The sequence below is a fragment of the Rattus norvegicus genome, chromosome 2 (genome assembly GCF_036323735.1).
Source record: "Rattus norvegicus strain BN/NHsdMcwi chromosome 2, GRCr8, whole genome shotgun sequence".
Taxonomy (NCBI): Eukaryota; Metazoa; Chordata; class Mammalia; order Rodentia; family Muridae; genus Rattus; species Rattus norvegicus.
Window position 1 is genome coordinate 228,089,875 of NC_086020.1, and position 24,041 is coordinate 228,113,915.

The 24,041-nt window shown below is 42.4% G+C and overlaps 1 protein-coding gene and 1 long non-coding RNA gene across 4 annotated transcripts in view; one reads left to right on the forward strand and one right to left on the reverse strand.

Annotated features, from left to right (window-relative positions):
- The window catches only part of Ppp3ca (protein phosphatase 3 catalytic subunit alpha), a 274,503-nt gene extending 250,817 nt beyond the window's left edge, over window positions 1-23,686 (forward strand). The window contains exons 11-14 of one of the 3 annotated variants that reach the window (XM_063281306.1): window positions 7,511-7,595; window positions 15,564-15,661; window positions 18,694-18,723; window positions 21,804-23,686. In XM_063281306.1, the coding sequence (XP_063137376.1) occupies window positions 7,511-7,595; window positions 15,564-15,661; window positions 18,694-18,723; window positions 21,804-22,000 (410 nt within the window). In that variant the 3' untranslated portion in view covers window positions 22,001-23,686. The remainder of the gene's footprint in view (window positions 1-7,510; window positions 7,596-15,563; window positions 15,662-18,693; window positions 18,724-21,803) is intronic. The other 2 variants (NM_017041.2, XM_006233363.5) reach the window with 2 other exon arrangements.
- Window positions 8,552-20,890, reverse strand: LOC134485975 (uncharacterized). Its single transcript, XR_010064451.1, has 2 exons — window positions 20,662-20,890; window positions 8,552-9,293 (listed from the first exon to the last, which is right to left on the reverse strand). It is a non-coding gene; the product is annotated as an uncharacterized LOC134485975 (long non-coding RNA).
- Window positions 23,687-24,041: the final 355 nt, after the last annotated feature.

The following is a 24,041-nucleotide window of genomic DNA, read 5'->3' on the forward strand; positions in this document are numbered from 1 at the left end:
GCCTGTCAAGGAGAGAGCTTCTAACAGCAGTCACTTCAGAAACTGAGAGTAACCTACTTGTCTGTCACTAGGACAGTCTGCAGGCTGGAGTATGTATTCTGTCTGCATCACCAAAGGCATTGCAAGGAGACTTTAAAGAGACCCATCTTCATCAGCCTCAGAGCATGGCTGGCCTAGAGGCCTCATGAGAGCTTTCCATCACTTTTCCCTTTTCCCATTCTAATCTCTGGGGTCCTCCTGGGCCCAGTAACTGGGAGCATTAAGACAATGTTAATTCCTTCTCATCCCTAACCTTCGGAGAGATATTCCAGTAACATTTATTTCTGTGCTTACTAAATATTCATGAGCATCATGGGTTTGTGTTGCCCAGCTGAAAGGTGAAGTAATTGGAGTTATGATGCACATTCTGAAGGAATTTTTGAACATTTAGGACCTGTTGTCTCCGACAATTTCAAACCTTAAAAGATGTGAAGGTCGGGGTTGGGGATTTAGCTCAGTGGTAGAGCGCTTGCCTAGCAAGCGCAAGGCCCTGGGTTCGGTCCCCAGCTCTGAAAAAAAGAAAAGAAAAAAAAATGTGTAAGTCTATAATGCACTAAGATTAAGTAAGTTGAAAGAGAAATACACTGTCAAAGATTGGAACTAGGGTGCATAAAGTACCAGTGACATGAACTTTAAAAAAAAAAATGGATGACACCAGAAATTAAGTTGCTAATATTAAACAATGACAGTGGCAGTGCAGCCATGTCATTTAAAAGTGAGTATGTTATCGTATTATGGTTCTTCCTTCTGGTTAACCTTGGAGAGGAGAATGGTGATCGGTGGGGGATGGCGTTTGGGGGCTGCTGTTATTTTGGAAGCACTTTCATCAGAATGAGGACAGCTACATAGCATCGTGGTTCCCTCCCAGAGCCCAGGGTTCCGGGTCGCAGTGGTGTAGGAAAGTGCGTGGCACCCTCATGGCAGCTGTTGGCCCAGGGATGTTAAAGTGACCTGGAGAGCATGCAGTCCTCTGTAATGTAGGAGCTCACATTCGCTCTTGTTGGGCTGGGTCAAGAATTAAAGGGCACGGGAGACAGGGCTTAGGGATGGCGAACTACAAAGGTGGGGAGTGTATTCTCTCAAGTGAGACACTGTGCACGTTCATACGTGTTATGCTCATCTGTAAATAACTGTGAAGTCCAATGTTGTCAGGCTTTTGCAAGCATCTGCTCTTGCATTCTCTTCCCCATCCAAGTAAGCTAGTTTTGTTTTTACTCTAGCAGTTGGAATAGTTCGTGTTTTAGCTCCTTAGGTCTCACACCATAAGTAGCCTTTTTATTCGCGTTCAGTTACTGCTCTATTTGGCTAAAGTAAAATCGTAGGTGTCCAGTAGTCTGACGGTGAGCCAGGCGACAGTACAGTTTCCCAAAATGGTGAATTTGTTATACTTAGCAAATCCGGAAAGGTGACAAAGAGTAAATATATATGGTATCTGCGAATATGAGTTAAAATTTTACATAAATGTTAAGTTTACCAACAAATATAAAGGGAAAAATTAGCCCTGTCCTTTGGAGAAGTTTGTAGTGTTTGAGAAGGTACATGTCCTATAAGGCATTTTTTTAAACACACTTATTGTAGACACACTTGAGTTATTTCAAGATCCTTTAAGGAAGGAAACCTAAATAACAGGAACAATGTAAAGCCAGTAGGATGAAGTAGTGGAGACTCACATTGCTTTTCCATTACAAATTAAATTAAGCCTGACCTTATTTAACTTTTTTTTTCTTTTTTTCGGAGCTGGGGACCGAACCCAGGGCCTTGCGCTCGCTAGGCAAGCGCTCTACCACTGAGCTAAATCCCCAGCCCCCTTATTTAACTTTTAATTGTGTCTGTGTGCAAGCATGTACCCAGAGAAGCCAGGAGGCCATTGATTACCCTGATGCTGGAGTTACAGGCATATATGAACTACCCGATACGGTGTTGGGAAGCAAAGTTAGGTCCAATATAAATGCATTACGTGCTCATAACACTGTGCTGTCTTTCCAACCCTATAATAGTAATGTTTAAAGGCTGTTTTGTTTTCCCCTTCAAAGGCTAAAATAAAAATATTTCTCTTTACAAGGCATGACTACAAAGTTTCCATAGAAATAGTTAACTTCATTACTTAACATTGTAAAGCTGTGCTTAACCTGCTTAGGCTCTGATGGATTGCACTGTGAAGACGTTGTTCAATCTTCAGTTGCCTATGTTAGCTGTGTAGAGACTGTAATGCCAGGGAGAACCACTATTCCCTGCCTTCTTGTGGCAGCATACACTTCCCCGTCACATGAAGACGGTCAGGACATAGGCACCATGGCTCCCAAACCTGCCCTCCCACTTGTCTCTCATACCAAATTTCTTCCAAGCATAGGTTCACCCTCTCCATGTTTATTGCAAAGCTATTAGAACGTTGAAAAGACTGTATAGCCTACAGCCGTGTGCCCATCACTTATTTTCCACAGCTAATGTTTGATACAGATAGTAACGCATCCAGTCACGAGTATTTTTTGCTTCTGTTACCTGCATTATGTTCCATTTCTGGAGACTTCTCGCTTTAGCTTCGCATCCTGCCTCCTCTCCTTCTCACCCAACGTGACCATCACTCAGTGTATCTAGACTCCATCCTAGTTGAACATCTAGACGCAGACTTTCTGAACGTTAGTGGGTGTCGCACACACATTGGAAAACTATGGGGAAATGCTCCCTATGTCCCTCACCCTATTCTCCCTACTTCACAAAGGTGCATCCAGATCGTCCAACCTTTACTCCCAACTATTAAGTATCACCGTGTTGTAACAGCAATAATGTGCTGTAAAATGTTTAACAACCTTTCCTCCAGGGGAGGAAAAGACGGTAGTTTGAACCATTTGCAGGTTTCCACAGCATACGTTATCGATTGTGGCTGCTTTCAAGGCGCCTCTTGGAAATCTAGAGACAGACCTACGAGCTCTCTTCAATGTCCTCGTGCCAGCTGGCCTCCGTGAGCTCCAGCACACGGTTGCCACCTACACTGTGTTTGCCACAGGCTGTGATAGTGCTTCTCAGGGTCCCCAAGGACAGACTGTGCCTTATTCATCCTTCTGGTGCTAAACACAGCATGCTGTTACTGCAGACACATGTGATGTGTGAGTGAGCGATTTGGAGAGCTATATTCCTAACAGCCTAGTTTGGCTTACCTGGGCTTGTAGCAGTTGCAGAAGCTCCACCATGCTATGACCTGAGTGACAAGGTCAACATCTCCTTCATGGTGGATACTCGATGTGGTTAGAACCTCTTCATTCTGACACTCCCCACACCCCTGCAGTGCTGTTTGCAGCCCTGGCCCAGGCTGAAATCCACCTGTGGAAGGTGGCGGCATTTACTCAGCAGGCAGAGTGGCACAGATACCTTTCTCCTGGGGGAGAGCATTAGCCATGAAGAGCAAAAACACTGTACAAGGAAGTCTTTAAATTGCTTTAATCCGTATATTGGCTTCCCCACCTTTGAGGAAAATAGTGTGTGGGGTCGCGTGATTCCAGAAATGTTAGACTAATACCTAGACATAGAAGAACTTCAAAGATGAAAAAAAAGGAAACAAGAAAAAAAAGCAACGTGATAATTATTAGAGTAGAAGCATAAAGTGAAATTTTACTTTGAAATGACTATTTTCTCAGCTCATGAAATAATCCCTTTCAGTTTGGGACTTCCAAAGTTGGAATGGATTATAGTCTTTTCAGTTTTTACATAAAAGGTATTTTATATATCTTCTTCACCTACATAACCATGGCATATGACCACAATCAAGGCAAAGTCTCAGCAAGAAGCTTTAATATAATATATTTGTATGTGGCAAGTAAAAACGTGTCTAGAATGCACACATTTAATGTGCTGACCTTTCTGCCAAGATGCAGAATGAGACACTCATAGTGGGGCGCGCACCAGGAGGGTAATTCTAACTGGAAGGCTGTGCGCGTGATAACTGTCCCTCAAGTGTAATGAGAATCCATGGCATTCGTGGACAGTAACCTGTCTGATACTTTGTGCTTTGTGAAGTTGCGATCACATGAGATGAGTTTGGGACTTTGAGTAATTAAATGCATATCTAATGTTACCACCAGGAGAAATGTTTGAAGACGATTCTTGACAGATATGACGGCTTCTAATACCTGAAGCTTTGAAGTAGAGCCTGGAGGTTCGTACTGAGCTTTAGATCAGCCTGGGCTGAGCTAGAGGGCAATACCGTGTCTGGGGCACAGAGGATTAATTATAGTTCCACTGTCTCCTCTTGAATCTTACTGGTACACTTATTTCAATTTTTGAATCAACGTAGTCTAGTTTTATGAAAAGGTTGAAAAGACTTGTGTAGTATTAAAATTTTTTGAAAGAGACTTTTTCCTTAAGAAAAGTTCGATGCTCGCCCTCTATTGGGGGATATGACCATGCATAAGTGAGAAGAGTATGTGTACATACTGGGCGATAATTCACTTGATAGGAACATGTAATCAGTAGCATGTCGATTGGGACTGTCAGAATCCCCATCTCACACTTGAAGCCAGATACTGAACATTCTTCTGTGGGTCAGCTCCCAGAGAGCTGAGCAATGTGCTTCTAAGTCATTTATTTTCCTCCCTTGCCTCCTTAATTCTTCCTTTCCATTGCTCTGGCTATGGTTTTTACGAGTCCTCTAGTGGAGGGTTTTTTTCTGTGAGCTCATTCTTCTGTATTTCTCACTCGATTTTATTTTGCATCTGACCCTTCTCTTTTCTCATAAATATGTGCAGCTTCAGTTCTAGAACTTTAACCACTCCTCGCTACTTTTCTCGTTTGCATTTCTAAATATAGTCACCCGTGTTGGAGCGCTCTCACACTTTCCGTCCTGTGTGTCAGTGGATTAGTTTCATGATCTGGCCGGATCGTATGCTGGACACCGCCAGAGTCTCTTACCCTGCCCAGCACATCATGACCTCTGAGAAGACTGGTCAGTAGTGGGTAGGAAACATTAAAAGAGGGGCCAACGGTTAGACTGAAATCAGAACCGAAGGAAAGAATTGGTAAAACAAGTAGGGAGGTCGTCTGCAGAAACTACTTCTATCCCACTTAGAATTGTTGTTGTTTTGTTGTTGTTTTGTTGTTGTTGTTATTTTATCACAAGTCCTTTGGTAGTCTCAGTTATTAATCACTAGTGATCTAAACATAGTGACTTCTTTCTTCCTTGATCTCTAGAGCAAAATTTGATGTGCCAGAAAGTCTGAATTACCAATTCTATTAGAATCTCAGAATAAGATTTGAGGCAGGCATCATGCACTGTGCTTTCTTCTCTGGCGTTCAGGCCAAGGAATTCTTTATGAGTGGAATCTCATGGCTCTTGGTTACCGTGGACTACATTGGAGAGTAGTTTCCTTCCGCGTGCATTTGAACTCACTCCTTTCAGTGACAGAGAGAAGAGCTGGAAATAGCAACCATACCGATTAGTGCAAGGGAGTAATCTCCATGGCGTGCTTGCCACAAGAGAGAAAGAAATAGGCAAAAAATGTGGGCTGTGTCAGGACAGAGGGATGGGGAAATGATGCCAGCTCATGGGCTGGAACCATCTTCTGGGGATACCCGTGGATCTATGGTATCAATATGCATTCGCATCACCTCTGAAGATTAATCACATAAGCAAAGCTCTCTTCTGTTTTTACTTAGAATTAAAAAAACAAACAAACAAACAAAAAAAAAAAAAAACCAAAGCAAACCCAGCTTTTCTACAGCCATTTCAATATCGCCCAAGCTTTCAGGGTTTTTTCCTCTTCAAGAAATGTTGCGGTGAAAGGCAATTGCTCGGCTCTTAGCAAACAAATGAAAATGATTCCAAATTGTCTTCACAAAGTATTTTCTTCAAAAAGCTTGTTCTTATTAGGCGTTAAGAGAACAAAATATATTTCAAGTATCTGTTATTCTGATCTCAGCAAATCTTAGGAGCTCAAGCTGTTCTTAAGCTCCTTAAGAATACTGCTGATCTGAACAGGAATTGGGGGAGAATAATTGTGTGTGTGTGTGTGTGTGTGTGTGTGTGTGTGTGTGTGTGTGTGTGTACAGGAGATTTTTTTTAAATTATGTTAGACTTCCTGTAAACTCATGTGACAAGATTTCTGAGTAAACAGGTTAAGAGACACTTTGAACTCATAGTTGGTTTTGGCAGATGGGGCATGCTGGTAGAAAGTTCACAGGAAGAGAAAAATGGAGGGCCAGCATTAGCTTGCTCACTTTCCCCTTTAGTTTCTCCATGCCCTGAGCTCATAGGAAGATGTCACTCACAGTAACCTGGAAGTTAACCAAACTGTGAACTCTATTAGTCTCCCAGGCGCTGCTCTAACCAGTCAAGTTGACAGTAGCGACCGTTACCGATGTATTTTCCTAGTTGTTTTCCCCCTTTTTTGGATTATGATCTTAAGAGTGGCTCAGGTAAAGAGGAGCACTTTTTGAGTATTTAGGAGGACCTAGGTTCAATGCACAATAACACCAAAAAAAAAGAAATTCTTAAAAAAATAGTGTTTTTCTGAGTTTTACGTTTTGAGAATTAACAAATACATTTGTCAAAAGTCATGCAATATAATAAACTATTTTAAAAGAATATGTAAGAATATTTAAAAGAATATTAGCAGTTGTTAAGTAGATTTTTTTTTCATTTGGAAAATTCTAGAAGTTATAAAACATACCTGGACAGACCCATGCATCGCTTATGAAAATCTTTAAACCTATTTATATTATTTTATGTATGTGAGTGTTTGCCTATATTAATGTATGTGCACCACATGTATGGTGGTACCCACAGAGGCCAGAAGAGGGCACCAGATCCCCTGAGTCTGGAGTTCCAGATGGTTTTCGAACCAGCATTGTGAGTGCTGGGCACTAAACCCAGACGCACTGCTAATGGGTGCTCTTAAGCACTGAGCCATGTCTCCAGCACTGCACCCTTGCATAGACTTTTAGTGTCTTTTGTACCTTTGTCTCTTGAAAAATTAAATTCAGCTTTCTACATTTTCTGTCAGATTCCATGGCACATGAATGCCTTGGGATACAAGAAGCAGTAAACAGCCCAATGTTCTTTCAGAAAGCATGGAGTAAGCAGGAGCCCTATTAAGTCTGGTGAGCATTTTTGAGAGCCTAGTCGTCTCCCAAAGTCATCGTCCAACTTTGAGGTAAAGAGTAAAAAGCACTAACTTACCATCTTCTATCTCAGAAGAGAATTGAAACTCACAAACCAGAGGAGAAAGAAGAGCTTCTAGTTGTGGTCTCTGCTCTGTGGTCTCTCCTGCCTCCACCCCTGGGAATTCACAGCAGTTCCTCTGTCTTGAGGGTCACAACTTGGTGTCAATTGCTCAAGTACAGATGTTGGGATTCAGCTCAGAGATTGCCAAAGGGCAGCCAAATGAAAGCAAAACATATCCACTGTTGACTGGTAGAGTCTCTAAGTAAATGTGGGTGGATGAAATGTCACTAACTGAGGAGTTTCTGTTTTAAAATACAGGAGCCACGGCTGCAGCCCGGAAGGAGGTCATCAGGAACAAGATCCGAGCAATAGGCAAAATGGCCAGAGTATTCTCAGTTCTCAGGTGGGTTTACCTTTCCTCCTTTTCTGTTTGGAATACTATCGCACTATTGTCTACGCTATGATACTGTAATACTCTGATACTATAATAAATACTCTGATACTATAATACTATTGTCACATAGCAGCCACCTCAACACTTCCCTCCTATAGTTTAAATGTTTTCCCTGCAAGGTTTCTGCTCCTTGCTTTGTTTCTCTTCTCCAATGGAAATTGTCAGCTCATCCGCATTTTGCTTACCTTTCAATCTGCTAAATCACTTCCATGAAGAAAAGGCAGGTAAATGGATTATGGGCCTTTTTATGCCCCCCCCCGGGGGGGGGGTTGCTGCAGGATTTAAAACCATTTCATAAGGAAAGTGACTGGGATCTGTTCTAGTTTGTGCTCTGGCTCTGGGTAAAGAGATGAGTTTATAGGATGCATTTCACTAGATTTCGAGGAAATGAGCATTAACCGGAAAGCTGTTTGTGTGAACCCTAAAGGACTCACTTGTGTGGTATTAAAGGCGTCTTCTGCTGTAGTTCCCCATAGGCGTTCGTTTGCTTTTCAGTGGATTACGAATCATCTTATTGATGTTATTAAGCATGTGTTTTGAAAACAAAGAGTTGATGGAAGAGACTTCCTGCTCCTTACTTTAATTATCTATTACTAGGTAATGCACAGTAACTATATTTTTCTTCAAAGACCACTTTTAAATATGGTGCAGTTTTTACATGGGTGTTCATTCGTGGTCATACACATTAATGTAAATAGATAGAAATGCTTTAGGAGTTATACATGGCATATGTTTGACAAGTGACTGCTGTAATACATATCTGCCTCTCCCTGTTCCCCTCCCCATCTCTTCTTTTCTCTCCTGGCTTCCTCTCTTTTCCTATCCCTCTACCCCGCCCCCACTCTATTTTCCTTTCTCTCCCTTTCCCTACAATTAGAAGCTTGAAATTGACCTCAGACATCTTACTCAATCACTCTCTCCTTTATTTATCGAGGCAGGGGTATCTTGCTGAACCTGGAATTCGCTCATTCCAGCTAGAATAGCTAGCCAGCTTGTCCAGTCTCCACCTCCTAGGTGCCGAGAACTCCATTCTTACTCGCACAGCAAATGTTCCACCCACTGGGCTAACTCCCAGCGTTCAGTTTTTTCTCATCAGGGGGCTTTGCCAGTTCATTGTTTCTCTGCCTGCTCTTGCTGCTGGTCTTGGTAAAGCCACTGAAGAGTCACTAAGTGACTGAGTGCTGAACGCAGGCCCCATGAGAAGGATGAGAAGCATCCCCATCCTTTCACAAGGACACTCCAAGTCAACAGCAACTCTGAGGCAGCTAGAGCCCTTGTAAAAAGCCACACTGAAGGTGGAAACGAACATAGTGGACGACGCTCTGAGTCTTGCCAGTCTTCATTCCGCCTAGACTCTCGGGAATCGCTAACTTTTGCAATGAGTAGACAGCATCAAACTGTCAATCTAAGCATGTACCACAGAGACCAATCAAGCAGCGTGAGGGCGACCGTGTTTTCAATATGGCATTGAATGAGGGCCGTGAAGCATCTGAGAGGCGTCATCTGAGCAGATAGGCACAGCCTTCATGAAGAAATGCAGGAGAGAGCTCCAAGCAAAGGCGATATCAAGCACAAAGATCCTTATGTAGACACAGGTTGAGCAGTTTTGAAGCCCTCTGGGATGTCTTATATGGTCAATGAAATGACCTGTGGGGATAAACAGTTATCGAAAAATCCTGTGTTGAGTGGGTACCTTAGTCATGAACACTTGCGCATGTATTATCTTTATACTTACTGAATTATGTCTAACTGACATCACTAAGAGAAATAAAAATACCAAGGATTTCTATATAAAAGTACATAGATTAAAAACAAACAAACAAAAAAACCTGGAGGAGCCTCAAAACACATAAAATTGTTTATCATCATCATCATCATCATCATCATCATCATCATCATCATCATTATTATTATTATTTGAGTTCTCAAACCACATAAAGGTGGTAGAATCCCTGCTATGGGTGAAATCCAATTCCTCTCAAAGGTCTGGAAGGCTCCTCCAGCCCCACGACCGCTGCTGTCTAATATGACGCCCAGGTGCCCTGCTTAAAAACCTAATGGTCACCCATAGCTTAAGATGGCACTTTTGTTTTGTAGGAAACACAAACAAGGTACATTGTCTTGCTGTCCATTTTGAAAGCACCCGTGGGCCTTCTGTAGATGCAGGAGTCACGTCCACACGAAAGTAAAATAACTTTGGTAGGCCATGCCGAGCATTCAGCCTAACGTAGAAATCAAGTCAGGCAATTCACATAGCTGAACTGGAATGGCAGACATATAAACTATAGTAAGACCATAAAACATGTGCTGTATATGTGAGCAGATGTTCAATATGGCACTCAACAGAAGAAACCTTTATATTTCCTAGGTGGATTGCTCTTAATGAGGCTGTCAGTGAAAGAGTAGGTTTGGGGGAAGGGTGTAAATGGGGAGGACCACAGCTGTGAAGGTATGTAGTGATCAAATCATGACATAGTTATTCGAAGTCATAAGGATAAGTCCCGTGGTCCTAGAACCAGTGCCAACGGGATCTGTTTGAGGTGCAAGCTTAATGCTGGATGCTATCCTCATATTAAACATGTCTAACAATAATCCACCTAGCAAGCTTTATAGGGCTGAAGTGGTTGTCCCTTTTACCAGGTAATGTATGTATGTCTGCACTCGGTGGGAAAGCAACACTCGGTCTTACTCAAAGCTGTGGGATAGAATGATTGTAAGTAATGCAGCCAGCAGTCTGGTGATAAGTTGCAGGTATGTGAAAACACTTGAGCAGGAAAAGGCATTAAGGGGAGCAATACTGTAAAACCTAAGACTGAGGGAAAAAAACAAACCTCAAATCTGTGTCCTCAAGGTATCCTCAAGCTTCCTTGAATACCAGGATAAAATGTCTATGGCAACCAACAGTCCTGGAATGATTTTCATGGAATGGGAGGCATGCTCCAACATGTGCCTCAGACATAGATGCTAATGACTGGACTGGCTGCTGAACTAAGTTGTCAATAGAAGGAAGGATGTTTAAGAAGCTATGAAGTGGATATTAGCCCAAATGCTAAAATTACCCTAGATGCACAGAATACATGAATCTCAAGAAGGATGACCATAATGCGAATGCTTCACTCCTTCTTTAAAGGGGGAACAAGAATACCCTTGGGAGAGAATAGGGAGTCAAAGTTTAGAACAGAGGCAGAAGGAACACCCATTCAGAGCCTGCCCCACGTGTGGCCCATACATATAAGCCACCCAATTAGATAAGATGGATGAAACAAAGAAGTGCAGGCTGACAGGAACCGGATGTAGATCTCTCCTGAGAGACACAGCTAGAATACAGCAAATACAGAGGTGAATGCCAGCAGCAAACCACTGAACTGAGAACAGGACCCCCATTGAAGGAATCTTAGAAAGGACTGAAAGAGCTTGAAGGGGCTTGAGACCCCATATGAACAACAATGTCAACAAACCAGAGCTTCTAAGGACTAAGCCACTACCCAAAGACTATACATGGACTGACTCTGGGCTTCAACTGCATAGGTAGCAATGAATAGTCTAGTAAAAGCACCAGTGGAAGGGGAAGCCCTTGGTCCTGCCAAGGCTGGATCCCTAGTGAATGTGATTATTGGGGGGAGGGTGGTAATGGGGGGAGGATGGAGAGGGGAACACCCATATAGAGGGGGAGGGGGAGGGGCTAGGGGGATGTTTGCCCAGAAACCAGTAAGGGGAATAACAATCGAAATGTAAATAAGAAATACTCAAGTTAATAAAGATGAAAAAAGAAAAAAAGAAGAAGAAGAAGCTATGAAGTGATGCCAGCAAAAGGCTGGACCAGGCTCTTGGCTGAAGCATGCAAAGGAAGGGACAGATTCAAGGATGTGATGACACTAGAGTGCGCAAGTCAGGGACCAGCAGAATTGATGACAGATTTCTCAGGGAGAAAAATCGGTGCATACCATACACCATGCGCCATGATAGGGGAATCAGAAAACAGCCCTTTAGTAGCCCTTGGTAACCAGGCTTGATGGGACACACCTTCAGTCCCGGCACTCTGGAAGCAAAGGCCAGCCTGGTCTGTAAAGCAAGTTCCAGGACACCCAGAGCTATGTAGAGAAACCCTGTCTTGAAACACCAAAAATAATAAAAAATAAAAATACCCCTTGCAGCAGATGTGCCGGGACCTGCCAATATAGGCTACCTGGCCTGCTTCAGAGCAGACAGCATGCAGAGGCAGCAGGAATAGAAGCAAGAGCTCTGTCAGGTTTAGATGCCACCAGGCCCTAATTTGGCTTTGGGGTATAACTATATAACCGTATAGTGTTATGGTGAGCTTGGATTTTGCCCAGAACATGGGTAGTAACATTCTGTAAGCTAAGGCTAGCTCATGGAGTGAGGGGCGAGAGTCATCCTGGTAGGACATTTTTTTTAGCCCATTTTTCTGGAACTGTGTCATCAGCTGGCCTAGATTCCATTCTCTTCTGTCAGAACCTGTGCAGTAAGAGATAAGGAAGAAGTCATCTTGTGATAGTAGCCCACGTGGTCGATAGGATGCTCTTGTCTGGAAAGAATGAATGACTTCCCCGAAGAACAAACATTTCTTGGGATGGCCGTAGTGATTGCACCGGGCAGAACCTTTAGGTTGAGGCAGTTAGAAATTCCATCCTGGAGCTTCAGAGAGAAGCAAAAGTCAGAAGTGCCAAGGGAGGTGTGAGCGGTAGCATAAACTGGTGATCTTGCTGAAAGAGAGAGTGCAGTGTCTGAGAAAGAAACCAGCAAACTGAGTAGTGCTTTCCAATAGACACACAGCCTGTGCCATGTCCAGCTCGTTAAGTGTTCCAGAAACCTGCGTAAGAGAAACATGAACACCAGTACCCCCAGTTTCCTAATTCAGCATATGATCGATGTAAGATTTGGGAGATGCTCCTAGCCTAATCTTTCATACTCCATCCTCGAAAATGGGCACTTTATTACAAAGCATGTCCTTCGACTTACACGCTCCAGGTTTCCAGAAGTTGAAAGCTGTTGGTAGTTAGGGCTAGAGAGGGGGAAAAGATCCACCAAGGCACTGAGAAGGACACCTCCGCAAGAACAGGATGAATGTGATACAGGGAGGCTTTTGAGGAGGTCGCACTCCTCAGTGGCAACTACTGAAGAAAGCTGTTTTCGTGAGAACTCCGAGGAGATGGGTGGAATTCAGAGTGGAGAGAGACTCTTGTGTGAAGCAGGGGTAGGAGTCAGAAAGGCAGGAAGGAGGGAATGAGGTGAACGAAGGAGATGAGGTAGATGAAAGAAGGCGGGCGGGCAGATGGCCTTTCTGTCAGAGGAGTTTTGCATCGCTTATGATTTAATCCCTGTCACTCTAAATGTGATAGGATAGAGGAGGAAAACTGAAGCCCAGAATAGTGAAAGGCATCTCGACCTCCAGTGGGGCTGGGCGTCTTTCCTGGCACCAGCTGGTTTCAAGATGGTGGTTGGGGGAGGGTTTTTTCCAAAATAAAGGGTCTCAGTATCGTTAGTACAATAATAGAATTTTGAAAATTTAAAAATTCAGTACACACACACATACACACACACACACACACGCACACACACACACCATTGCCATCCTGTCATTAAAATGCTAGCAACCAAGGTTGAAGAGATGGCTCAGTGGTTAGCAGCACTAGCTATTCTCCCAGATATCTTGAGTTCAGTTCCCAGCAACCACATGGTGGCTCACAACCATCTGTAATGGAGTCCAATGCCCTCTTCTGTTATGTGAAGATAGCGACAGTGTACTCACATAAATAAATATTTTTAAAAAGTAATCAACTGATTACTGGTCACCAATTGCTCATTTTGTTTGAACATCACTGCTCTTAAAATGGGATTTGATGGCAGCATTTACTTTATTGAACTATTTGGCAGTCGTGAGGTAAAAACCTGAATGTGAATATGAAGGAGAGCTGTATTCATTTTTGTAGAGGCACTTCTGAGTTTTCCAAATCTACGTTATTAGTATTCAGTGTAATTCTCTTTTACACGACCTAGTAGCTTGACCCGAGAACCGTGAAAAGGTTGAAATTCCCACGTGAATGTAAACAGTGATTAATTGGCTGACTCAATCCCAATATTCATGAGTAAACTCTGCAGTTAATGAGTTGGGAATCAACCCTGTAGATCAGAACTGCCAGTCTCCTTTCATTATTTTTTTTCAAACACTCCTTCCTGTAAATACATGCTGAGCGTGGTCTGCATACATGGTGTTGGTCCAAGTACTGTGGCGCTAGGGTGGTGAAAGCAGAAAGAAAGCCCTGTTCTCAGGAAGTTTGGTCAAGAAAGAAGTGGTCATTAGAGACCAAAAGTAAACGATAGATCAGGCAAGGTGAGGCGTGGCTTGTGGAAAGGGTTATTTGGAGTGACATTAGAAGGGATGACTAAAAGAGTCATTTGATGGCAGAGAGAACGAGACACACAGACAGCCCTGAGAAAAGGATGACTAAGAGCCATCCCCTGGATGTAGGGTAATGCCAGGGCATTGAGGTTGGAGTGGATGGGTAGGTGCGGGAGCATCCTCATAGTAAGAGGAGGAGGGGGAAGGGGACTGGGTAAAGGAGATAACATTTGAAATGTAAATATATAAAATATCCAAGAAAAAATAAATTAAAAAAAAAAGGTGTGTTACACAAAGGAACCTGGTGTCAAGGGTCATCTAGAGCTGGGTCAAAGGGGAGTCATGTATATGGAGGAGCTGTTGTTTTGTGGCCCCAGTGAGACTTGCTAAAGATTTTACCCGCACCCTTGATGAAGAGGGCATCAGTAATTTTGCACCAAGGAGCAACAGGATTGGCATTGCTATTAAATGCCTCAATTTGCCTTTTTGCCTGAAAATACCTATGGGCAGAGAAGGCAACCTGCGAAAGATGGAGCCCAAAGGCCTTCTACAAGGTTTCTGTAGAAGAGAGTAATGGCTAGCCAGTAACCGAATGCTCTGGAGGAGGAAAGCTGTGATGTTGGTTGGGGTGAATGTTGTGAATGCATCACATCACTGTGGATAGGTGTGAGGGTTGAGTGTACGAACTCGGATGAGAAGAGCAGAGATCAAGGGTATAATTGGGGTAGAGGAATCAGGACGTTGCTATAGAATGGGAAAGTAAACTTAGCTACACAATGACCTGAAAGTTGGAGCAACTAAACGAAAGAACCTGGGTTCCTGAATTGAGGAATGGAGCATATCTAGGAAGACATTCTTTTCTAGTCATGCTAGAAATCATCATAAAACTCTTGGTACCCGTGGCTATGGAGCACTGTGTTTGTGCTAAGATACTAAGTTAGTCCTATTTCATAGTTGTTTCTTAGTTTGTTAGTAAGTCGAAAGTGATTGCTAGATACTATGGGTATTTGGGAAAATAATTCACTTCCAATAATTTGAAAACAGGGTCATATGAATAATGAAAGAAATTTAAATAAGCAAATCTGTGAGGAAGCTGGGAAAGAAATGTTAGTAAGTGTTTGTGGCTATCGGTTGCCATCACTCTGTCTGTCATGGGACACACAGTCCTTCCGTGGTCCCCCTGGATAGACAGGTTTTACAGACTGTGCTGAACCCTTGACGATAAGGCAGGTCTGTGCACATGCTGGTCCCTATTGCCACTGGAGACGGCCAGCAACACCCTCGCCTCGTGGAGTGGGTCATAAAGCTAGACTCACCTTCAGAATCTTCACTATGCAGAGGAGACCATAACTCCACAATTGCGTAATGTCATTTTATCAGCTGAAGTCATTTGTAGAATACTCTCTCCATATACATAGATAAAAATGCCTTGTGTTTTAAATAAAACAAAAGGTCCACAGAGCCAATATGAGGTAAATACGGGTTTTTAAGGTGTCTTTTTTTTCCCCACCAAAGAAAGCAAAACTTAACTTCCATGACCCCTCTGTGTCTTCCAGAGAAGAGAGTGAGAGCGTTCTAACTCTGAAGGGCCTGACCCCGACTGGCATGCTCCCCAGCGGAGTGCTCTCTGGCGGGAAACAAACTCTGCAAAGCGGTAAGCAGGCCCAGGGATATGACTGGTAGCACATGGCCAGCCGTGTTAGCGGAGCCTTGAGTTTCTCGTCCATTGAAGCTCACTTTTCATTTCAGTTCTTCTTGACTGGAAAGAGGGCTAAAACCCACACCTCAGGCCATATTCAGTCACGTCTAACAAGAAGGCGCCCTCATTCACTGCAGTATACCCTTCTTCTCACTAACACATGCATCTGTAGCCTCAGGCCTACCTCCAGGACATCTCATTTAGGGCTTGTGTGCACACAACAGTAGGTTTGAGCCATTGTGTGAGCCAAGGGAGCTCCCTCCCTCAGCAACCCCATCATTGTAAGTTTTCAGTTACATCCTGATAAGCAGTCTGCTTCTCTACATGATTGGTGAATTAGAGATTTTACTCAAAAGAATATAAAAAGAGTAACGCAATTGAACACTTGAAAAGAAATGAGACTTATATTAGCTTTTTCTCTGATTCATCGGAAATACAAAAAAAGAGAGAAATGATCAGAGCTATATTTTATTGGGTCTTTTAGTTGTTGGTTCTTTTTTAGTAATAATAACATCTCTTTTAAGTAGGCATTTTACTTTCTAGTCACAGCTGGCTGTGCAGTTACCGTCCAGGAAATATTTGTGATGGTGAGGATTTATCATGTCCGCAAAGGCCACTGGTGACACAGAACCAACGAATGTTTGACAGATAATCAATGCAAAGGAAAGGACCTTTTAAGTGACCCCTAGCTTTCGGTAAACTTAACTTAAAGATCCACATGTAGCTAATGTCACCCGTGTTAGACAACATAGTTATATATACTCTTTCTTCTGTTATATTTGTTTTTTATCCATTTTAATTCACATCACTCAATAAAATATAACATACAATATGGAAATGTTAGTGTTCTATTAGACTTCAACAGATAAGAATTTACAGCAAGAAATGTACTATAACATTTTAATACAATCTCAGCCTCTCGCTTCTTCTTCCCCATGGATCTTTCTCACATCTTCTTACCTATCCCTGTTCTCCATCCCAAAAGACTCGAGAGTTTTTACCATTACATTAAGACATTTCTTCCACATAGCACGTAACGGTCAACCTAGGAGCGTGATCACTGTCAGACTGTCACACTTCAGTGACAACAGCCATAGCCTATATTTTCAGATGATTTTCCTATAAAACCGCTGTCTCTGAGTTGCCCCCAAAATTTCAAAAAATTCAAAAATAGGTCAGGAAAAGAAGGAAAATCTGAAATTGCTGAGGTTAAAAAAAAAAATCCCCCTGTAAACCTGTAGTTACAAATTAATCACTTTTTAAAAAAAAAAAACAAAAACAAAAAACCTTTTTTTCCGTCAAAACGAGCATCCTGAGAAATTAGCACGAGGAGATTATTTATATGAGCAGAAGGCAACTGTGCCCAGCTGATGGAAAGCCCCAGCTCAGCATGCGACAGAGGCTCGCACACCATCAGTGCCCAGCCGCAGACTTCCTGTGCTTAAGACACACTGGGCCGTGTGTTTCTGCCCGTGGAGTGCTGGTGTGGCTCCAATTTCAGCTTTGCTTTTAAAGCTAAGGTCTTTACGTTCTTACAGTAGACAGTGTCACCTTCAGACGGTCACCCGTGTTTGTAGTTTCACTTAGTCCAGTTCCTTTTATTTTAATTTCAATCCATCTGTTTGTGTTATTCCATGTGAAATTCTCTCTCTCTCTCTCTCTCTCTCTCTCTCTCTCTCTCTCTCACACACACACACACACACACACACACACACACACACACACAGTCGAGACTTCATTAGTCCTGCGAATTTGACAGCGCAGTCCATATTTAAAACCACTGTGTTGTCTGTTTCACGATTCATATCTGACCCCCTTCCGTTGACATAAAAAAGAGAAGCTGCTCAAAGCTTTGACCTTCAGCTCCTCCCCGTGGTTATGAGGAATCCAGAGGACACTGTTAACTGGCATGCGTATGGAGGTCTTGTTGGGGTTGCCAATTTTCAATTCTGAGGAAATGCAAATTGAAGTCCAAGAGTAAAACATTGACGTCAGGCATCGTGAACTTGGACGAAAGTTTAATGTCTTAGCGTTTAATTAAAGGAGCATCATCTCGCCATCACAGCACAGAGAAACCCATACATCTGCATAGGGAGATGTAGAGTCTAAGCAGACAGTTTACTCAACCTTCAAAATTGCCAGTTGAGCACATCATAAGATGCCTCACTGAGGGACTTCAACCTCAGTCCCTGAGGGCGCTGCTCGAATTATTGTGGCTCGTGTTCACACTTGACAGGCAAGACTTAAGGGACTTAAGGAGTTTCGCTTCTAAATTTGGAATTGCAACAAAGGGGGAAAAAAAACCTTGAACTCAGCTTGCCTGATAAAAGATGTCCACACCTTATCATTCTCTCCATGGTTCCCTTCCCCTCCCCGACCTCCTCCTCTAGAAATTGTCTTTAAAATTTTCTAGGTGTTTTCCCCCTAAAAAGCCTGACTTCATCTCCCTTTAAATCCAGCCCTCCCCCTATGCATTTCTCTCTGGAAACATTGCCATTCACCATTCAGTTATCATAAAGTGTGGTGCCAGCATCACAGTCCAGCTCAATGCTTGTCTGGCCCCTCTGGCATTTCAACTACAAATCACTAAGCGTGGATTCTAAACCGCCCTGAGAATCAGAACCACCTTGTAGATTTCCATACCCCAGTCGTCAGTTCAGCCCGCACAGCAGACAGCTTCTCTGCCATGTTTCCCTAGAGGACTTTGTCATTGATGAGCGAGCCAGGACTTCAAGCCACCCATTCATTTGCTCAGGTGTATGCAGGCCATGACCAACGTGTCTCACTTCTGTGGTATGTGGTTTGTTTTTTTCTTTCTCTCTAGCCTTTCTGTCTAGTTGTCTGTCCCAGAAGGCAGCACTTAGAGGAACCCTAGTTCCCCCACGCACACCCCCCTGGTTCCTTTGATCGTCACTGACTTGTTCTTTAGAGTTAAGAAATCCTCTGCTCATTTTCTCATTCATTTTGCACCCCTTTCTTCTCTTCAGCTACTGTTGAGGCCATTGAGGCTGATGAAGGTAAATTGGCCAGTCCCCTTTCTGTTGTACCTGCAACAGATAAGGGCTCTGGTGGGTGTATTCATTTCTTTTCTTATTTTTATTTTTCTTTATTTTTTTTTTAATTTGCTGTAGCTTGTACAGAGTGTGTGGGTGTTGGGCTAACAATTGTGGCTCAGTATTAACCGAAATGTTCTTGCTTTAAAGGGGAAAATGTCCTTCCATGGTTTGTTTGTTTGCTTTTTTTTCTCCCTTAAAGCTATGTTTGACTTCTGCACACAGCGAACCTAGTCTATTCACAGAAAACTAAAGGACCGTAATATATACATAAAAATTTCTACATCTCATGAATGATGTGGGGTGGGGGTTATGGCAGCCGCTTTGACCAATGACGTGTAAAACAATATGCTTTGAGCTGAACCACTCCTCCCTCAGATCCGGTAGGACAGAGACAAAAGAATAAAATTAAGTTGAGTCCAGTCTTCTCAAGCTTGCAGCAACAGACGTGCTTGGTCATGCTTGGTTACGGTTCAACATTACTTATGTCTCCAAAATATTCCAATGGAGAGACAGAGGTGGAGAGGTAAACTTTTATCCTTATCAATTTTAACCAATTGATATTTAGAAGAAAGTTAGCATTCGAAAAATATTAGTAGGAGCTCAAAGAGTATCTATCTGTGACTGTGGAAGGGGCCAATCTCAAGACTGTCAGGCAGACAGTTAAATAATCATTCCACCTGTCTGCTCTATGCTGGGTCTCTTGCTAGGAGCTTCAGGGGATATCGAGAGAACCATTGATCGCCAACTGCCTACCAGCACCTCGCCAGAGCAGTACAGTTGACCGACCCTTTCGTAACTACTTTTTAACAGTGCTGTTTGACTACCTGGTTCTGTGAGAACTGCACATGAAAATAACTTTAATATTATGCATATCACCCCCCTCCAGAATTGTCTTTTGAAAGAATAACTTAAGTTCCCCTTTAAAACAAAATTCTTCAGTTGTATTTTGTTCTTGCAAAATAACTTACTTTTTTTTTTTTTTACAAAATTGCGTGCATATATGGTCCTTTGGTACGATGTAAAAAAAGTGTCACTTTAGCTTTATAATTTGCTCATGATTCGGATACTGTAGGGGAAGTGACGGCGATGTAAGAGAAAAATACAACTGCTTTTTAAATAGCAGTGAACCAACTGCTATTTACGTGGGAATCCTCTATTCCTCTTGGCAACATCTAATCTGCCGTGTGCATTCCTGTTGAGAGTTTGGCTGTTTTCTGTGACTTCTGTGGCTCTGTGTTGTGCTAAGTATACTCCCAATGTAAATTGCTAACACCATTGTCTGACCAGCAGCTAGAGCAGAGCGCTTCCTTCCCTACAGGGTAGACAGACGTGAGCAGGAATGGAGCCCCAGCCCCAACTAGCCTCTGGTCTACAAGATTTTACATTCCTGTGCTCTGACCTCCTCATTGGCTTCAAAACCTAGAGCTTCCACTGTTTTTTTTTTTTTTTTTTTTTTAAGTAAATCAAAGTTTTATACTTTCTCACGACAGACTTGATTGTGAGATGATATCATTTAGGGAGAAAAAAAAGCAGGGTGTCTGTTATTTCTTTTTTTGCCCCATAAAATAATTGAGTTAATTTTCGGGGTGGGGTGCCCATTAGACAGATCTAGTATTCCTCAGCTTATTACCAAATTACAGAATTACGAAGCTTTGCTTTGGGCCTTGGTCTTTCCCCATCTCCCAGCGTTCTTCCTCTCACACTTGACTAATCACCATTATGCTAACCATATAATGCAGAGGGGGAACAGTCTATTTTTCTTCATAATGAGCTTTAAACAGCTGTGTAAATTTTCTAGGAATGTTACCTACTAATGAAGGGCTGCACATTTGTATCTGAGTAGCTGGTAACTGTTTTACTCCACCCCCCACCAAAAAAGAGTGGGGAGGATACACGTACCTTGAAATTGTCCCAAGTAAGCCATGGAGATGCAGCCCAACTCTGCATTGGTGATTGGCCTCCGGCAGGTGCACCTGGCTCGCCCTTCACAGAGAGTAAAGCAAACTGATGCCATCGGTCCCTGTCTGTGTGTTTTATTTTCAAGCTCGTTGTCCTGCGCCCACTGAGGAAGCTTTGTTTTGTTTTGATTTTCACAAATACCTCCCGTTATCTCTAGCACAGTAAAGGTCACCAGAGGAGAATGAAAGAGAAGTCAAGGTTTTAGCTAAGCGTACCAAAACCGAGTCACTGGTTCTTTTTTTTTCCCCCTTGTGAAAAGCATTCGCCTCTGCTTCTTCTGCAGTCACCACCTAATGCTGTTCCACAGAGAGTGAGTTTTCCTTGGCTTAGGCACTCATGGGCACCAGATGAACATCAGTTTGACCTGTTCACTGCTAAAGGGCAGAAAGTGCTTTTCTACATAGTCATGTGGTCTTTATTTTTTTATTTTCTCTTACCTCCCCACCCACTATACATCTTCCTGTTTAGTGGAAAAACAACTTATTATTTTTGTCCCCCACACATGCAATGTGGAGATCTTAATGGCCTTGGGGATGGCAAAGAACTATCCCTGTCTATTCCTTTCCTAGTTCCTTAGGCCTTCTTCTGTTCTAAGCCACCGCTAGAGTTGGGAGTAGGGAGGGCTTCCACGGAGTTTGCCATTACTGCCGCAGTGGCTGAGTAAGAATGGGGGGAGGAGGGAGTGCAGTCTATTTAGGTCAGGGTTAATAGGCCATCAAGCCAGTGCTGTGACTAGTGTTACTGGATCCAGAAGCCTGCCCCCGGGAAGAGTTTTTTTCCTTTACCTACCCACTGTGGATTTCTGTGATCTAAACTTTGATGAAGACAAGAGAAATGCTTACACCTTAAACTCTCCAAGAGGACATTTTGGTTGGCAAGAGACATTGGCTGTTTTCAAACCCTTGGTTCCCTCCGGTATGGTAAGGAGTCTGTTGTGTCCGTCTTCAGGTCCTGTCATGTTGTTCTCCACTAAAGGATTCCCACCCACTCCGAAGTCTCTAACCTCACTTGATGCAACCGCGGTGCCCTTTGGTGCGCCCCACCTAACGCTCTCTCTCTTTTCTTAATGATTTTCTGTTTAGCCATCAAAGGATTCTCACCACAACATAAGATTACCAGCTTCGAGGAGGCCAAGGGCTTAGACCGAATTAACGAGAGGATGCCGCCTCGCAGAGACGCCATGCCTTCCGACGCCAACCTTAACTCCATCAACAAGGCTCTCGCCTCAGAGACTAACGGCACAGACAGCAACGGCAGTAATAGCAGCAATATTCAGTGACCACTTCCTGTTCACTTTTTTTTTTTTTGAGCTGCAGGGCATGATGGGTTTGCTGCATCTCAGCAGTTGGATGTTCTTGCCTCTGACGGTAGCTTGTTTGCTCTGGGGGGGCCAGGAATTGGATTCAGTTTACACTATCATGAAAAAAAAAAAGAGGGAGAGAGAGAGAGATAATAAAACTATATTTTGGTGAGGGTGGTGATTAAACACCTCTTTTGGGTATGCCTTTAAAAATGCTTCTAGGAAAAAAAAAGTTTTAAAAAGAAAGCTAATGCTAGTCTATACTTCAATGTTAGGGGAATGAACACGTTTTCCTAGCGCACTGGGGACTTTTAGATAGGTTAATGAAAGGCCTTTTATTCTGTTACTGGACACGAAAACTTTGTCTAATTTCTTATACTCTATTGTACGTTTACAGTCGCAGCACTAAAAATGGATGACATCAAACATTTTTAAACAGAAAAAAAAGATGTACAAACTAAATAAGGACTATTTATTGATAATGTTTTGCTACTCTTGTCAGACAATGGCTATAAACTGAATTAGGCAGTCTTAAAAAAAATAAAAAAAAAATAAAAAAAAAACCTGGGGGGAAAAAAGAATGTTGCAAATTTGTTTAAATGACAAAAAAAAAAAAAAGGAAAAAAAGAAAACAGAAAAAAAAAAGGACAGTTTAATTTTGTATAGCTCATGCTTACCTCAGGATTCTTTAGTTTGCTTGAATGCCCTTCTTTCCATAGAACATTCTTAATTTGGCAGTGAATACATTTTCTTTAAGTTTAAAAAAGAAAAGAAAAGAAACTGGAATAATTATACCCACCTTTTTTTGATGTTTATATTTAGGGGTTTTGTTGATAAATCAAGTCTTGGTTGTGGCTTGCTGAATTCAATATTTATGAGTGGTGCATTTTTAAGTATAGTGAACGCGAACCATAGTGCGGTGATGAAGCCCTCGATATTCTGTAAAAAACAAAAACAAAAAAAAAAATCTGCCTATGCATGTTTTTTAAGAAAAAAAAACTAAAATAAAATGGCTGTCTCGGCCTGTATGGGACTGCAATGCGCTTCGCGGCCTGACATATACTGGAAATGTATTAGACTGGCATTCTTTATATTCTCTTAATTGCTTAATGCCTTTGAAATTTTGTAATCAAAACAAAAGCTTTGAAAAAATCTAAAGGGGAGAGTATTCTTAAAAGTTTTTAACATAAGCTTGTCAGTGCACACATAGATGGTCGGCATGTTTAGCAAACTTTGTGAAATTTAAATAAGTTTGTAGTTACATGTGAAACTCTAAATGCATGGTAACCGTTGATGTCATAACAGTTTAGTTATTTCGTTCTGTTCTGTCATGTGCCACAAAATACGTACTTTTTTTCACCTTTTTTTTGTTTTTTTGGTTTTTTGTTTTTTTGTTTTTTTTTGTTTTTTTTGTTTTTTTGCCCTTTGTATATTAGTTGAGGTTACAACTGGTTCATTCTGAAAACAACGACGACAAACAGCAAAAAAGTCCATTCATATTTTTTAACAATTGTATAAGTGCCCAAGTCATTCACTACACCCTCAAGCCTTGCCTTTGTAATTTGACTTCTGAAATGTCGGCGATCAAAGCATGCACCTGTACCAATGACAAAAGAAAAAGCATTTTATATTACTACTCAATAAAATGTGCATGAACTTAAAGAATGCTCATCCTTTCACTGAGTCTGCTGAAGGGAATGCCATGCGCAGCCACCACGGTGTCCTCTGGGTGCTGGCCCTTCCCCACCCTGCACACTTAGGATAGGCTGCTTCCCAAGGACCTCACGATATAAGGAGCGGTACCCACTTCTGCTGTAAAAGTCTTGGTGGGTCTGTGTCTCAAAAATCAGGCAAGAGAAGTCTATTTACAGAGCAACTGCCGTCTCCTGGCTCCTCTTATGTGCAGGGCTGATTTAAGAAACCAGAGCGTTCCTTAACATTGGAAACAAGAAACAGTCGTCCAGTGGTTGTCAGGTCGTTTCGGTTGTATGGGACACCTCCAAACTACAGCCAAATGGAC